The sequence below is a fragment of the Aphelocoma coerulescens genome, chromosome 20 (assembly GCF_041296385.1).
Source record: "Aphelocoma coerulescens isolate FSJ_1873_10779 chromosome 20, UR_Acoe_1.0, whole genome shotgun sequence".
NCBI lineage: Eukaryota > Metazoa > Chordata > Aves > Passeriformes > Corvidae > Aphelocoma > Aphelocoma coerulescens.
Genome location: NC_091033.1, coordinates 15,639,432 through 15,656,292, shown reverse-complemented (window position 1 = coordinate 15,656,292; position 16,861 = coordinate 15,639,432). Strand labels below are relative to the sequence as shown.

Sequence of the window (16,861 nt, the reverse complement as noted above, 5' to 3'; positions counted from 1 at the left end):
GGTGAAAGCAGCAGGGCCCTGTTGGGGGGTGTCAGGTCTGTTCCCAGTCCCTTCAGCAGTGCCATGTAGCACTCTGGGATGAGCAGAGCTGTGCAGCTGCTGCCTTGCAAACTAAGTGGAGCCCTTGGAAAGGTTTGGTTCAAACCCCAAAGAACTTATTCCTCCCAAGGCCCTGGCCCTGGGATGAAGATGAGAAAGGGTGTCAGTACTAACTGGTCAACCTAAGGCAGAGTTGGAAAGGGAAGAAGTGGCCTTGTCCAGAACCATGTTTGTCTGTGCCTGGTCTCTGATGACTGAGAGCAGGAGCTGTGCCTGCACTTGTTTCAGGCAGTCAGTAGTTGTGGTGTTCACACCCAAGGTGGCAGGCTGGAATCAAAACACCCCAAACCTGGCCACCCTGTACACAGACATTGCTCTCCAGAATGTCATCTGGTGGGAGGAATCATTATGGAGAGTTTGTCTGTCACCACAGATTGCTGTTCTAGAGAGCATGTTTCAGGTACTTTATGTATTTGAGTATAACTTTGCTGTTTAAATTATAGTAAGTTGGGATTGACTTGGACTTTAGTACTATTTCCCTGCATCCATAAGGTCTTAGATAAACTTCCTGACTTCCTATTCAGATTTTTCTGTCCCTGTTTTCTTCCATCTACAAGTTTTGGCTTTCATCCTTAGGCTTGAAACAGCTCTGCCCTGCAGAACTTTATTAATCTGTTCTGCCATAATAGTGATTCCTTGGTTTATTTTGGTGTCATTGTCTTCCCCACTTTTCTTTAGCACATCTGTGTAAGTTTCATCCATAGCTCTGTGTGAGTTCCCCTTAAAAAGCTGTTCTTATCCCTTTTTAATCTAACTTATACCATAATGTCAGCAAATTGCTATCAATTGACTGTGGCTGGACATTTGCTGTAAATAGTCTTGCCTCTTTGTGCTAACATTCCATTTTACCTTTCCTTCCTGTTGTTCTCACAATATACAGTTTAAACTTTGTGGACTGTCACTCTCTTTACATCATTTAATGGTGGCTCTGGGCATTCTGTGATTTCATTATTTGCTCCTACAGTTTAAATGATGGAATAAAAAAATCTGAAAGCAAAAGATGTATCTAGAATGTGATTTCAGCTGAGGTGTCTGTGAGCTTGACTGACCTGGAGAAGCTGCTCCTGGAGGTAAAGGGGCTCCCTTTTGGCAGAAGCAGGTGTTGCACTGAGTCAGTAATTCAATAAACAAACTCTGTCTCAATGATGCTGAAGCTCTGACCCTCCAAAGGCTGATTGAGCTTACCAAGTTTGTTAGTATTTCAAAAGTAATTTGAAATTAATTATTTTTTTCCAAAGTGACTTTTGGTGCCTGTGTGTGCCTGCAGGAGGACTCACAAACAGCAGCTCTTCAGTGTGCACCTCTCTTCTCCCAGGTAATAAAGAAGATGAGTTTAGGATGCCTTATCTCAGCCATCAGCAGCTTCCTGCTGGAATTCTTCCCATGGTCCCTGAGGTTGCACAGGCTGTAGGAGCCAACCAAGGACACCACACCAAAGAGTTCAGTCGGGCAGCTCCCAACCCTGCCAAGGCGACGGTGACGGCGATGATCGCCAGGGAGCTGCTCTATGGGGGCACTTCTCCTACTGCCGAGACCATTTTGAAGAGCAACAACTCCTCAGGCCACGTCCCCCATGGACCTCTGACCAGGCCCTCCGAGCAGCTGGACTATCTTTCCAATGTTCAAGGAATCCAGGTAAATGTTCGGCTTTGCAAGACTTCTTCCAGAGCTATCCAAGCTGGTCCAACCTTTTGTTTGTTCAAAAGCTTTTCAGTTCTGCTGGTGAGAGATGAGTTCTGAGCCTGCTGAAATTCATATCATAGTTTGAATTTACCTATGACACGTACCAAATTTTGCAGCCTTTTAAATTTGATTTTCAAATGCACATTTCTGTCCCATTCTCAGCCCCAATTCAGTGCTACTCTGAGATCTTGGAAGAACAAAATTAAAGAAGCATTTTCTGAAAATTGTCCTTATGTAGGAGGACGGTGTGGACTTGAGTTTGGCTGATCTGAAATCAGGTTCTTTCACTAATCCATCATATATTAACATTTGCTGTAAGCTCTGCATTTTAGGTCCCTTTAATGAGAATTGCATTAAGTTCCTATATTCATATGACAGATGAGCTCAGTGGATCAAAAAGCATAATAGAGAAGTTTGAAATGCAGACAGCAGTGATCAGAATAAAGGTTCCAGTAACAATCATTATTGAGTAGCCACTTGCATTCAGGAGCCTTGCCAAGCTCTTGTGAGTACTAAAAAACATTGTAAGTGAGGTTAAACTTCAAATAGAGTGGTTCTACTGGCTGAGAGAATGATGAGAAGAAAGGCTCAGCTTCATATATGGGCAAATAATCTGTAGCAGTTGTGATATACTTTCTGTACTTGGTTAACAAAAAGAAATAAATCCTTCTCTTTTCTTCAGGTTGAATATAAAGACTTTCCAAAAAATAACAAGAACGAGTTTGTATCTCTTATAAACTGTTCCTCTCAGCCACCGCTGATCAGTCATGGGATTGGAAAGGATGTGGAGTCTTGCCACGACATGGTATGATGAACATTGCTGAAATGTTACTCCTGAGGGGAGACTGAGGTTTTATATCACTGCTGGGAGCAGGGAATTAGATGTTCACTGTTAGTTCCCTGGCTAATTTTTGTCTAGTATTTTACAGGTTGTGGAAATAATAATTATTAATATCAGAATCTAATCTAAATAGTGCTTAATATGCTGAATATGTGTTCACAGTTTTGGTCTACAAAAAGCACATTTGCTGCATCTTGATAGTATTTGCATGAGCCCATGACAGTAAATGCACAAAAAGGAAGCTATAAACCATAGGAGCATCTCAGCTTATTTTCTTACCATGTTAGAATGGGCTGATGTTTCATTGGGAACTGTGATAGTTGGGCTCATGTTCCCAGACTTGCTGCAGAAATGGAATCCCTTGTGGAAGAAATGCAGTTCAGCACTGGATAGTAAAAGACACTCTAGATCTGTTATCTCCCTTAATAAAAAAAGATTTTTTATTACCACTGGCTGAAATATTTCTTTGTGAAACAATGAGGCTGCTGTACTGAAACCTTCAGGGGACTTTGGCTATAAAAAACTATGTGGAGCTGATAGGATGTTCCCAGTCTGCTCCCATTCAGAGGAATTTTTCTTGTTCTTTTGGGCTCCAGAGGTGACCTGAGTGCAGCAGCCTGAGGGAATAGTTGGCAATATGTGAATACACTTAGGGAAACCTGATTTTGCTGATTTTTATACAAAAAACTGTTGCAGTACTTTTCTAATGGACATAATTTGATACGGATTTTATTGGTCTTTGTCACTTTCTATGGACATTTTCATGCCCATCTCTACATTCTGCTATGCAGAGCTCCTGTCAGACTGAGCACAGGGGTCAGGATAGGGGGGAGAAGGGGAAAGAGCAGCTGGTTCAGAGCTTGAACACTGTGACTGGGGCCACTGTGAGTCCCCTCCTCAGTTCAAAGTTCAGCTGTCACTAAGGCCTATGCCAGACTCAGGGATGTGCTGGGAAGCTGCACCTGAAATTGGTCTGAATGAAGTGGAAAAAAGATACCAGTTCTCAAGGGAGGTGACTGACCTTGGCCTGAGCCATGTCACACTGACCCTGTTAAACAATCACGTGGGCCCCACCTGTGTTGTATTTTTGATTCTTATGTAACTTGTTTTCTTTTTTGGAAAAAGACTCTGGTTTGGTGTATTTTTCTATTCTTTGTCTTAAGCTCCACACAGTTTGAGCTGTTACTAATTTAGTGTCTTTTTTCTTGCTGTTTCTAGTCTGGTGTGTTAGTTTTCCCCCGGTGCTGAAACAAGTGCAGTGGGAATCCCCAGTCACAGCGCCATCGAACTGTTTAATGAAGCAAGATGAAATTCTACACTTTTGTCTTTTTGACCATAATTATGCAACTTAAAAAAAATTCTTTAAAAATATTGCCAAAATAAGAACATTTGGTTGGGTTAAGTGAGTGCTTTCACTAAATTACTGAACTGGCCAGAGGCTGAATTGCTGAGTGCTCTCTCTTCTCTTTAGGCTGCACTGAATATTTTAAAGTTGCTGTCTGAGTTGGACCAACAAACCACAGAGATGCCAAGGACAGGAAATGGACCAATGTCTGTGTGAGTGGTTTCCACCGACTTCCCTTGCACTGATGTAAATTAACCCTATGGGAGTTTTTAGACAAATAACATGAGGGGTTTTATTTGCCAGAAGGGTTGGAATGCCAAGGGCTGTTTGCCCTCCAGCAGGACCAGAGGGGGGTTTGGATGATCAAGCCTGTCACTTTCATGTGTCAAAGGCAAAGCACTAAGCAGGAGCGAGTGGGTGAAGTGTGGGGGCTGTAGTGTGACCCCAGCCCAGTGTGACAGTTCTGGGCCCCAGCAGTTCTGGCTTCCCTCAGCTCAGCTGCCCCTTCCCATTTCTCTGTAAGGAGTGTGACATTGCAGTGGGCTCATGGTTCCAGCTGCTCCTCTCTCTCTCTCTCTTGCACTGTTGTGTGTCACAGGTAAAGGGATATGCAGGGGTCAAAGCTCATTTTCAGCAGAAACTTGGAGAGGGTGCAAATTATTCCCTTGGCTGGGTTTGGGAGGAGAGAAAGTTGAGCCTCTCGTTGAGATAATAAACTCTTAAATTAACTGTGGTGGGATTAACAAAGTGCTAATTGATTAAAAATTGGGGCAGTTATATGGTAACAAATTATTAAATGCACATCAAATTATTTGTATCCAATTTAAAGCATCTTATTCGTGGAAATAGTGTTTTGTCTCCTAAGTAACAGGTGTTTTATCATTTTAGATGTGTGAAACAAGAAATGGAAAGTGACCCTCTCCTCAAACCGGCGAGCGCAAACCCTTTGGGACAAACACTGGACAGCACTGCCTGAAATAGGCTCTTGACTGAACCCAAACCTGAAAGCACCAGAGAAAATCAAATGCTTCCTCTTAATGTAACCTAACTGTTGGAGTGCTACAGTCTCTACAACCTACTGTAGTGTCTAAATCATAACTGTTGCTTTTTCTTCAAACAGTGATACATTTTTAGTTTCATTATGTTGTTTTGATTGAAATGACACTATAAATTTTTCATTTAAAAGTTTCTTAATTGTATCTAGAACCATAGCACAGTTTAGAAACTTTGTCTTCTGAGACTGACATGTTACCTGTGAACTAACTTGGGAAGATCATATCCCTGTATGTGGTTATTTTGGTTTTGTTGGAATAGCAGCATTTCACTGGAAACAGGCTGTGTCCCACCATTTTAAAAAGCCCCATATTTTCACAAACCAACCCTAATTATCCAGTGGTTGAATGAATTTAAACACTTCAGGAATTTTAAACTTGGTTTGATCTTTTTTGGTTAATTTCTAGTTTTCTTGAGTGTGGGGTAGGGGAACTTGAATGCAACGTGACTTTCAGTGATCTCTGAGCTGTGTTTTAGGGACTGTGTGTCGGTGGCTTACAGCTCACTACAGTACAGGATATGATCTCTATGTAGTGCATATAAAACTGCAGATTGATTTTCCTTGAGTGCTTTATACTGTTTAATTACATCTCCATGTAGGGCTGAAAAAAATTACCTATGTTTATATATAACTGTGTTGCTTTTGATGTTGTGTTCTTGCGCACGGCCGGTGCGCGATGAGGTTTGCATTGGTCCAGGTACAGCACGATAGCCGCGCGAGTTCAGTACTGCTTCCGTTCATTGTTTACGCTGGAATTTTTTCTCCCCATGGAATGTAAGTAAAACGTAGTGTTTGTCACCAATAAATGGTAATACTAAATTTTTTTGGTTAATTTATTCTTGTACACCACCACAGGGGCTGCTTTTTATAGATTTGTAATGCTTGTGCTCTAGTCCGGGCAGTGTGTTAAGCTGTGGAGTAACTTCCAGTGGTTCTCAAGTGCATAGAGAATGTTCTATGTTCTGTGCTGTGCAGGGTGTGCAGACCTGGCAGGGCAAGGGAATGCAAAATAACGTGGGTACAGTTTGTTATTTGTGTCACAGCGTTAATGCAGCTGTGTTAATGGGAGCTCAGGCTGGATTTCTAAGTGAAACTTTAAAGTTAACTTAAATGAGGAACCTGGCACAGCCGGTGGATGGGACTTCTTCAAAGTAGAGACTTAAACTGTTTCCTTGTTTGATTGTAACTTGAGCCACAACCTTGCCTTGCCTCAGCGATGTTGGGGGCAGTGCTGCAAACCAGAGCTTCGCTCCTGCCCCAGCACTGGCCCCGGCACTGGCCCCGCAGGCTGATATGTGTCAGTGTCTCGTTCGAGTGTGAGCTACAGTCAGTGTTTCCTTACCTGTGACCTGCAGGAGCAGTTCCTACACCTGTGTGCAGTGCCCGCAAGAGCTCCTGCCACAGAGAGCAGTTCCTGCAGGTGCTATCTCAGCTAAATGTCTTGGCCATTTTATTTGCATCATCCAGAGCAATCAGGCCACAGGAACTGCAGACCAGATTGCATTGAATCATGTTGGGTGTAATCATTATAAGCAAAAAAACCCCAAACATTGTAAAGGTTTTTTGTTTTTAAATTTTTTTACATTTGTAGAACTAAAATGCTGTACATTTAAAAATTAAAAGAAACTTGCTAGGCTGAGGCTTTGTATTGCAAATTTTTCCAATTCAGAAACTCCTTACTAAACAATTCCTTTTGGAAAGCAGGGAGCACACTGACAGCTGTGGGCCCGGGTTCTCCCTGCCTTCATCTGCTGTTGTTGAGTTTTCTCCTTGGATGGGACTAGAGCCTGCTCTTGGGACTGTTCTGCAGCAGTCACTTGTGGCTAATGCTGTGTTTTATAAGAACCTGGATTAAGCCACTTTGCCACAGGAAGCTGTTCAATGCTGTTAAACACCCTGATCCCCTCTTGGGGCTGTGTAAGAGAAGTGTCTCCTCTTCCAGACCTCGCTGCAATCACAGCCTCCTGGTGGGAGACTCCGTGGCACCATGTGGATTCTGGGTAAGCAGACGTGAGCTCTGGATAAAAGTGGGGCTTTGCCTGAGTACTACAGTCCCTTGCTTTTCCTGTTGTCTCCTCTGTGCGTGATGCAGCAAAGGCAGGAGACACAGCTGAGACAGTGTTCTTGTTTCTCCTCAAACTGACCCCCTTATTTCCCCAGCCTTTTAACCTTGCAGTCATTCTGCATGCAGGGCTGCCCAGGGCAGAGCCGGGAGGGCTGGACTCACCAGCTTCCACTTCTGGTTTCAGTGCCTGAAGGCCTGACTCCCCAAGGAAGAAATATGACTTTGTGGTCCATCAGTCTTGGTTTCAGGATGAAGATCTTAAAGAATTTGTGCCGAAGTTTTTGGGAATGTTGACCTGCAAGATAGCTAAAATGCACCTTTTAGCTCTTGTAAAAGGCTCTGTAGGAGAGCCGAATGGGAATGGGAAGGAGCCCGGAGCCACAGCAGTAATCCATTCTGTGAATTTTGTGTTTGGGATTTTTCCTATTCTAAAAGAACAGTGTGTGTGATTTGGCAGAAGCTCATGAAATGTTTTTTCCAAGCCCCATCAGTGTGACTGTTTTATTTTGACTATCACAGTGAAGCTGCTGACCCAACAGTTTAGGGAGGTCTTTTCATGGCTTTCTTGATGCCTACCTTTTTTTTTTTTTTTTTTATAAAGTATTTGCTGGAAAATCACAATCTGTATTAGAAATGTCAAGAATACTGTAGGCATCTGGTGCTGATTTTCTAGTTTAGGTTATATCAGGAAAGCAGAGGTTGTATCCCAACTAAAGTTTGGATTTCTTCATGTTCAGTTCAGCTTTTAAAAGAACCCTGAACATATGTAGCAATGTAACAGTTAGAGGATGGCACATGAAACATTTAATCTAACAAGGCCTTGTTTAGCAATTCAGGAACATTTCATCTTTTCCCAAGTCTCCCCTGCCCGGAGAAAACAATGATTCTGTGCTGGCACACAGAAGATGCTGACAGAGTCTCTGTGAGGGCTGGCAGAGAATACAAAAACATTCTCCCGGGGCTGTGGTACTTTAAAAAAAACCAAAACGTGACTTTTAGCTATTTACCCTAACCCTGGGCATGCCTGTGAGGCTGGGCAGGGGCACGGGAGTGTCCCCCGATTCCCCGGGATGGGCTGTGGGGCACCAGAGCTCCTGTTGTATGGAGACAAGGAGGAGAACTGGGACTGAAGAGACTTTTGCTGTCTCTTGAGGAACTTCCTGAGTCCAACGAGACTGACTGAGCTAAAGACATTTTCCACTTGGTTTTGCCAAGGAGAATAAAACCCAAACATAAACCCGAATAAATTTAATATTAAATTCTGCTGCAGCTGTTGACTATTTCAGACCTCCCCACTTTCCCTTCCTTGCCAAGCTAGGCAACACAAGTCACGTTTATAGTTCCTTTTGTGTTGTGTGACAGGGGTTTGCAGTGTAACAAAGTTAGTTTTCCCTGTAATTCTCTGAAAATGTCCTTCCTTTGATTGTCTTTTCATCTTTTGGTGTTCTGGAACTTAGATTAACAGCATTGAGGTTTATTCCACAACTCCTGTTTGATAAGCTGCTTTCAAAAATTAGTTGCCTACAAACACACTTAATTTGGAAAAAGCATTTTAACAGCTGAAGTAACCAGTTTCTGCCTGACATCCTGTAAGGCCCATTTATCTCCCTGCAGGATGTGTGGACAAGAAGGTGAATCAAAAAAGGCATGCTTATCTTTCAGAGCATCTAAAACAGCTCCTGTGGCTGCCCCAGGGTATTTGCAGAGCCCTGGCTCTGTTTGGAAACCAGCCAACAAGTGGCTTTTCCTGCTCTCATCGCATTTCAAGCATGACCTTCCCCTTCCACTGGTCCCAGAGAATGCACTCGGCTCCTATCAGCTTGGTCAGGTCCCCTCGTGACCTGATGAGGTGGTAGGACCTGGTACCAAGGTAGTGTCTGGTTTGTGAAGTGCTGACAGGACAAGTCACACACTGCCGACCCTTCTCACAGCTTGGAATGAGTGACCAAGTGGCTGTGCCTCCTGTCTGGGCAGAACCTGTGTGTATTTTACAAACAGAAAAAAAACAAAGCATGGAGCCACGACATGATTGTGAGCTAGTCTGGACCAGAGCTTCTTCCTGCAGCACGCAGCTGTTTATCTCCTGTGTTTAGTCTCAGCTGATGTAAAGGCTTCTGGCTTTGTCCCTCTCCCTGCCTGTGCCCTGCGTGACTCCATTTCAACCCCATCTCTTCAGCTGGTGTTATTCCAGAGCCACAAGTTCCTGCCCTCCCCGGCAGGTGCTGGGACAGAGGGAGGGAGGGAGGGAACAGCTCGGGATCGTGTGGTAGCAGGTCCTGCAGTACGGCCACCCCCGGGCAGAGCGAGCCGCCGTGCCTGGCTGACCTCGCTGAACACAAAGAGCTGCACAGGCTGCTGGAGTGTAGGGCTCCGGGAATCTGGAGTGTAGGGCTCCGGGAATACCTTCCACGTGTATTCAGGGATGTCATGGGGCATGTCTCCACTAGAGCCCGATGACTGAATTCAGACCCCGTTTCCAAGGTGAATTTTTAGCTATAAAAATCACCACTCACGGCAGTGCTTGAGTTACAAACTGGGCTGTTTTCATTCAATACATATCCTTTGCTCTTTATTCCATTCCTCATGTTACTCAGTGGCAAACTATTTAACGCAACATCATTCACCCGTCTAAAGCACCTAAAAGCCAAGTACCTGCCTCTGCTGCGTACCCCAGACAAGGGCAGGGTCCCCCCGCGACACAAACCCAAGCCGAGCTCCGGTGTAGCAGCAGAGGCCGACCTAGGGCTGCGCGGGAAGCACCGAACAGGCTGCTGGGGCTGCTGCTCTGGCCTGACGGGACCACGGGCGTGATGGATGTTGGCGCTGCAGCTGCTCGTGCCTTTGGACAAGTCACTGAACATCTCTGAACTGTTGTTTTGGTTTTTATTTTTATTTTGTAAGAGAAAATTAAATGTCCAAAGCCACGCTCGCCCATCCCGGTAAAGAATACCACACGTACAGATATCCCGGGTTCCGCTGCTCGCCCCTCTTCGCTTGCCCCCGGCCGCCTTCACCCGCCCACAGCGCAGCCGGGCCTCGCCATGCGGCGCAGCGCGCGGCACCGCGAAATGGCGGACCGCCACTCCAGCCGTGCCTCCCACCGCCTTCCCCAGCTTCCAGCTCGCGGCACCGGCGGGAAGATGATCCGGCCCCCCTGCGGGCGGCGGGGCGGGGATAGAGCAGGAGCGGCTCCGCAGGACCCCCGCGGCACCACCCGACATGGTGACGATGGCCGCCCCTCAGCGCGGGCGAGCAGGGCGGGCCCGGGGCGGGGCCTGCGGAGCCCATAAAGCGCCTCGCGCGGGCCCTCGCGGCCTCTTTCTCCGCAGCGGCCGAGGTGCGTGCAGGTACTGGTGGGCTGGGCGGATCCGGGATTCCCTTTTGCCCCTTCCTGGGTGGGTGGCCGGGCTCCTGCGGGCGGCCGGGGGCGTCTCCGTGCCCGCCCGACCGACCGCTGAGGCATCCGCCGTTCCGTGTGATCGCCTCGCTCCCTCTCGGCCTCGGGCCTTATCCCCAAGGGCCCCTCACCGGGCTCCGGCCGCTCTTCCCAGGAAGGTCACACGGCGCTTCGGAGCTTCCTTGGGCGTGTCCAGGCGTTCGCTGGTAGAGGTGATGACTCTTTCCCCGTCAGAGCGACAGTGTTGACTACCGTTGTCCAAGCCAGGTCGTGTCTGATGCACCAGCGGAGCGGCCGCGGGCCGGTGCTGTCTGTCCGCTGCCCCCGGTGCTCACTGTCCTTTGTTTCCCCGTAGGGCGCGGCGGACCCAAGGCGCCGGCGGGACCCCCGTGCCCCAAGCCAGGCCGGCGATGAGGGCACTTCAGCGGCGTGCGCCGGCAGGCCCGAGCCACTGCCAGGGCCAAGCGGTAAGTGCAAAATAACTGTTCCGTACTGAACTGAAACCACACGTATTTATATTTGCTTTTTCAAAAGAGTTACTGACTTACTTGGGCCACGCATTGCCAGCGTGGTGTCACTGGAGAGGTGCCGGGTGTGGGTCCCTCCCGCAGGAGCCCCGCGGGAAGAGACTGCAGCCCGGGATGGGCGGTGCGTGGCGGCTCCGGGGCTGTCCGGGGGTCCTGCCCTGCCCCGGGCACCGTATGGTCCCCGTGCTCATGAGCTCGGGCGGCTGCACGGGCAGCACGGCGCCTGCCGGCGGAGAACGAGAGCCTCACATGGGCACCAGACCTGGGGCTGCAAAAGGCAAAAATAATCTGTTAATCTCTGCCTGATGCCTCTTTTTCTGTTAAAGATCTTTGCTGTCTTGAGCTCTGCTCTGGAACCTCCATGTGTCAATGTTCTCCATATTTTTAAGGAATATTTCCCTGCCCTATGTACCTGTAGAGCATGCCAACCAGCCACCTATTTTGGGGGAAGATTTACATGAACTCCATCATTGCCCGTGGCTCTGCCAGGGAAGGTGGGAGTGTGGCACAGCTGCCATAGGTGTGCAGCCACAGCTCCAGCTCCTAGGGACTTGCTGGTGTAAGTGATGACTGAATTTTTTCCCCATCAGAGCGACAGTGTTGATTTCTTGCTGTTCAAGCCAGATCATGTCTGATGCACCAGCAGGGAAGTGCTGCTGTGTCCCACACCCTGGTGTTGCCAACTGTTCCAAAACATTGGAATCAGGGGCCTGGTGCTGATGGTTCCCTTTGGCTTTACCCCCAGGGCACTGTGAAGGCAGGAGTGGGGTTGAGCCTTGGGGAGACCTGAAGTTAAGGCTGCAGCTGACAGTGAAGAAGTGTGTGATGTGGGCAGTTGTCTGGTTTGCTCCATCATGCCTGAACTCTAGCACATAATGGTAAGTCTTTGAAGTAGGTGTGAATCACATGTGTAAATTAAATTTTAAAAGTAGAAGGGAGGGGAAAAAAAAGAAGAGGGGAGGAAATATCTTTCTGCAAGGCAATTGCTTCTGGTTTAACCCTGGAGACCAGACTGAGGAATGTTAGCCTATGTATTGCAGAAATGAGAGTACAGGGAGGGCCTCCTGTTCCATCATGTCCAAAGTGAATAGCAACCAGCAGGCCAAGGAAGCTGCAAGCTGCCCCTGTGTGTGTTGAGGTGGAATAGCACGGTGGCTTACAGCTCTGTCCTGTTTGCTTCCCTGCTGCACTGTGTTCAGAGGGCTCATTTTAAGGGCACTGTGCAGAGATGTGTGGGTGATGGGCTGCCCTGAGCAGCTGCCCCATTAAGGAACAGGAACTGTTCTGGCTGAAGTGTGTCCCTGTGGAAGATGCTGCTGGCAAGGCTTTTCTGCCCTGACCCTTGCTGGCCAGGTTAAGGGAGTGTGAAGGGATTGCAAATGTGGGCATGGCTCTGCTACTTCCTCTGCTATTAGATCATGTGCTTGTGGCTCTGCCAGGGAAGGTGGGAGTGTGGCACAGCTGCCATAGGTGTGCAGCCACAGCTCCAGCTCCTAGGGACTTGCTGGTGTAAGTGATGACTGAATTTTTTCCCCATCAGAGCGACAGTGTTGATTTCTTGCTGTTCAAGCCAGATCATGTCTGATGCACCAGCAGGGAAGTGCTGCTGTGTCCCACACCCTGGTGTTGCCAACTGTCCAAAACATTGGAATCAGGGGCCTGGTGCTGATGGTTCCCTTTGGCTTTACCCCCAGGGCACTGTGAAGGCAGAAGTGGGGTTGAGCCTTGGGGAGACTAAAGTTGAAGTTAAGGCTGCAGCTGACAGTGAAGAAGTGTGTGATGTGGGCAGTTGTCTGGTTTGCTCCACCATGTGTGCCCCTATGCCAGGGGAGAATGGTAAGACTTCAATTCACCTATGTTCACTGGCTTAAATAAAAATGGAAAGAAACACCTTTCTTCAAGGAAGTTGTTTCTGCAGTGCCTTGACAAGGTAATGTCCCTGGAGATTTGGCAGAGTGATTAGTATTGCAGAAGGGGCCCTTGTAAGTGCTAAAACCTGAGTATCCCTGTTGAAATACTTCAGTTTCCCTGCAGGGAAGTTCCTGTTAGCTGAAGTTCTTCCAAAATATCTCAAATTAGTGGCAGGGGGGTCTGAAAGGTTTTGACTGAACTTCAAGGGCATAAATGTAATGTTTTTGTCTTGGCCCATTTAAGCAGTGCTAAAACAAGGTACTTCTTGCAGAGTCTGGGAGCTTTTGTTCTTCATAGTTTTTGGGTTTCCCTCTCACCTCTGAATGGGAGGTTCTCAATGTCTTGAGAAGTGGATGAAAGTCATGCTTTCAGCAATGTGTCTGTTTGCAAGAGAGGGATTTGCTTTTGGTTTTCTTTTTGTTACTCGAAGATCAACTGTGACATTTGAAAACTTGTCTGGTTAGCATTTCACTAATTCTTTAGAAAGTGTGCTTAACATAACTTCATCAGATAAACTGCTGTTGCCACTGGCTCATCCAGTTCCAGCCTCCTGTTGCTGTTCAGGTGCAGCTGCTCTTTCTCCAGGGAGGCTGAAGTCTCTGAAGAGCAGGATTGTGCCCTGTGTGTGCCCCTGGATGCAGTAGGACACAAGTGCTCAGTTCAAATGGTGGAGCTGGTTGAGCTGACTGAACGTTTCTCTGGCACTCTGCTCTGTTAGATCCCCCAGGTTGATGGCATGTCCTGCTCTAAAAGCTCCCACAGTGCAGTTTGAGTTCATCCTGTTTGGCAGGGAGAAAGCTTCTGCTCTTTGCAGAGCAGCCCTTGTCTAATGGTGGTTTTTATGGGGGCTGGGGTGATTTGAAAGCTGTATGTTTGCTGTTGTGGTAGAGTGGATAGACACAATGTTGGTTGTTCTCTTGACAGGTTGAGACTTATAAGAAGTTGTCCTGGGCCCTCCTGGGGTTTCAGTGCTCTGCTAAAGAAGATGGATGGTTCTGCTGCTCCCATGCTGCTGCCTGGGATCCTCATCCAAGCCACAGCATTCACATCACCCTGCAACAGCTCTGGTCTTTCCTCAGAGCTGTCAGGTGTGATGAATTTGTGTCCTGCCAACTTAGATGGAGGGTGTTACGTTTTTTGTTCCCTGGGTACAAGGCATGTAACTGGAATGTATGCTGGAACTTGCTGCATGTTTAATACAGCTGGATGCTTTTGTCTGCAGGGGCTGCATTCCTTGCCTGGAATGTTATCCTGCCACAGTCATTAAAGGCAAGGAAAATGCTCCTTGGAGCATTTGTCAGGTATGGGAGGATGGCCTTGCGTGTAAGGAAAGGAGTCAGGGCTTGTTTCTCCCCTGCCATCCAGAAAGCTTTAATGGGGTGTCCCTGGCAGTCTGTGAAGAGAGCAAGGGGTGTCTGGGATGCTGCAGCACAGTGTGTTTCTGTACTGTTAAGAGCCTGTTTTTAATAAAATCTGAGCACTGGGTGAATTTGGCTGGTGACTGAAATTCTCTTGACCCACGTTTAACAGCTCATTCCTGGATCTCCCAATTGTTTGGGGAGTTGAAGAGCACAGCAACAGTGTGCTGCTGTGAGTGATAATGGAGCTGCCTGCTGCCTCAAGCCAGGAGATGAGGCATGATCTCATGGAACAGAGCTCCACACACCCTGGAGTAGAAGTGCTTGGCTGCTGCTGTGGCTGCAGGTATCACGAGGGCAGGCTGTGCTCAGCCTCTGGACAAGGGTGGTCCCTCAGTTAAACAGTTCCAGTGGTTTTGGGAGGGGACTTTTTGATGTCTGAGCTGACCGTGGCCTTTGGCATGTATGCTTGTTAGGAAATAGCAATGATGGAAAGTCGACTACTATTCAGCATTCAAAGGAGTCTTCAATTTAATTGAGTCGAGATTTTTCTCATTCAGTTAATGTAAGCAGTGTGATCTCTTGAAACTACATATTGATGAGGGACCAGAACTGCTGCTAGTATCATTACTTTCATTAATGTAATGAGCAGACCTACCAGCAAACATTCTGTAGGGAGGAGAGAGTGCTGCTTGTCCAGTGGGAGCTGGAGGCACAGATGCAGCTTAAACATGTTCTCGGCATGTTTTACTACCTCTGCAAGAACAGTTGCTCAGGTCAGGTTTCAGACTGTTGCTATTGCACGCACGCATCAGGATGAAATTTCAATTTCAAACTGTTGGTAGGTTACTAATCCCAGGCAGCCCCTGACTGCTGGGGGCAGGGTCTGGGTTCCTGGGGGCAGGGTCTGGGTTCCTGGCGATAGGGTCTGGGTTCCTGGGGGCAGGGTCTGGGTTCCTGGCGATAGGGTCTGGGTTCCTGGGGGCAGGGTCTGGGTTCCTGGCGATAGGGTCTGGGTTCCTGGGGGCAGGGTCTGGGTTCCTGGGGGCAGGGTCTGGGTTCCTGGGGGCAGGGTCTGGGTTCCTGGGGGCGCTGGGTTAGGCCCAGCCTGCAGGGGGCGCTGTGCAGCCGCTGCCGGCCCGGCCCAGACGCCGATGCACCCAGAGCCCCCCAAAGCCGATGCACCCAGAACCCCCCCAAAGCCGATGCACCCAGAGCCCCCCAAAGCCGATGCACCCAGAACCCCCCCAAAGCCGATGCACCCAGAGCCCCCCCAAAGCCGATGCACCCAGAACCCCCCAAACCCACTCCAGTGTCCCCAGAGCAGCTGTGACAGAGCCTCCCGGGGCACAGGGAACCAGTACACACACTGCTTTGGCTGTAGCAGGCATGGGGGCAGACAACCCCATTTGAAAATCTCTTCCTACGTGCTTTGATAAGAGGTAGGGATGAGGAGGTTTAACTCTGACTTTAAAGCAGCCTGACTTTTGCTGGCCCTGGCCAGCTCCTGAGTTTGTTTATTGGTTGACTTGAATGAGATGGAGGTCAGGAAGTGTTTTCTCGACAAAGGCTGACTTGCAGCTCTTCCTCTGCAAAGAGAACTTCCTTGCAGCTCTCAGCAGCCTGCAAAGCAGAACCATGGCACGTCCATGTTCAGTGCTGTGGGGGGGCTCTGTGGGTCAGTGGCCAGGCAGAGCTCTCAGTTCTATCAGTTGTAGGAGAAACAGACCTTGCTGTAGGTACTTGAGCAACTTTCTAAACTGAAACCTGTAGTCACTCACTGGGCTGGTATGTTTAAGCAAATGTTTACTTTTCTCAAACAGATCTGTTTCTTGGTGGCGTGAGCATTTGAGAGGAAAATAGCACATATTATTTCTCTGTCTGATTGATGTTGCTTTTAATAGAAATTTTCATACACAGGGAGAGTTATAACATTTGTATTCCCAAAGACCCAGGCATATTTGACTGCATGGTGATTATTATTCTTTCTAGACCCATGTGTTAGCTGCTGCATATTAGCTTATAGCAAAGCACAGTCCACTACTTATGGCTGCTTCTACTTGCTGTGTTATTTCCTCTGCTTCCATCTCTGCTCAGTGATAAGATTATCTGACACATCAGCTGTGTTGATAGGCTGGACATTACCATGGACAGCCAGCGAAGCACAACTTGAGTTTGTGACCACCCAAGGAAGGTCCAGATTTTGGGACCCTCAAAGTGTTCCAGGCAGTAAGAGGAAGACTTTGTTTTGAAGCAGAGCATTTCTGTCTCTTACAGATCCAGTGTTTTAAACAGATGTTCTGCAGCTATAACTTCTAGACTATAGACTCTTCCATGCTTTTCGGCAGATCCCTTGCAGTGGTGGAGTGCAACAAAATGTCTTGGAAATGGAAACAGGTTCAGGACCCTTTCTATCCGTGTAATCCTGAGAATCTGCCTGATTTTTTTAGTGCTACATTTGGGAAAATGTCCACTGGACTGTCTATACTTGTCTATGCCTGTTGCTTGCTCTGCTCAGTTTTGAATGCTGTGACTGGGTCAGCTTAAAATCTTCCCTCTAGTGCTCAGAATAAGCTTGACT

General features: G+C 47.8%; 1 protein-coding gene and 3 non-coding genes across 13 annotated transcripts in view; all 4 read left to right on the top strand.

Annotated features, from left to right (window-relative positions):
- STAU1 (staufen double-stranded RNA binding protein 1) overlaps positions 1–5,841 on the top strand; it is a 28,483-nt gene extending 22,642 nt beyond the window's left edge. For 5 of the 10 annotated variants that reach the window (XM_069033938.1, XM_069033933.1, XM_069033932.1 and 2 more), the window contains 4 exons: positions 1,367–1,734; positions 2,465–2,587; positions 4,095–4,180; positions 4,857–5,841. In XM_069033938.1, coding sequence (XP_068890039.1) covers positions 1,367–1,734; positions 2,465–2,587; positions 4,095–4,180; positions 4,857–4,944 — 665 coding nt within the window. In that variant the 3' untranslated portion in view covers positions 4,945–5,841. The remainder of the gene's footprint in view (positions 1–1,366; positions 1,735–2,464; positions 2,588–4,094; positions 4,181–4,856) is intronic. The other 5 variants (XM_069033942.1, XM_069033940.1, XM_069033935.1 and 2 more) reach the window with 2 other exon arrangements.
- Positions 5,842–10,686: 4,845 nt separating this feature from the next.
- On the top strand, positions 10,687–10,771 carry LOC138121266 (small nucleolar SNORD12/SNORD106). Its single transcript, XR_011156147.1, has one exon. It is a non-coding gene; the product is annotated as a small nucleolar SNORD12/SNORD106 (small nucleolar RNA).
- A 793-nt stretch (positions 10,772–11,564) lies between these two features.
- Positions 11,565–11,655, top strand: LOC138121265 (small nucleolar SNORD12/SNORD106). Its single transcript, XR_011156146.1, has one exon. It is a non-coding gene; the product is annotated as a small nucleolar SNORD12/SNORD106 (small nucleolar RNA).
- An 859-nt stretch (positions 11,656–12,514) lies between these two features.
- On the top strand, positions 12,515–12,605 carry LOC138121264 (small nucleolar SNORD12/SNORD106). The gene has a single exon (XR_011156145.1). It is a non-coding gene; the product is annotated as a small nucleolar SNORD12/SNORD106 (small nucleolar RNA).
- The last annotated feature ends 4,256 nt before the right edge of the window (positions 12,606–16,861 follow it).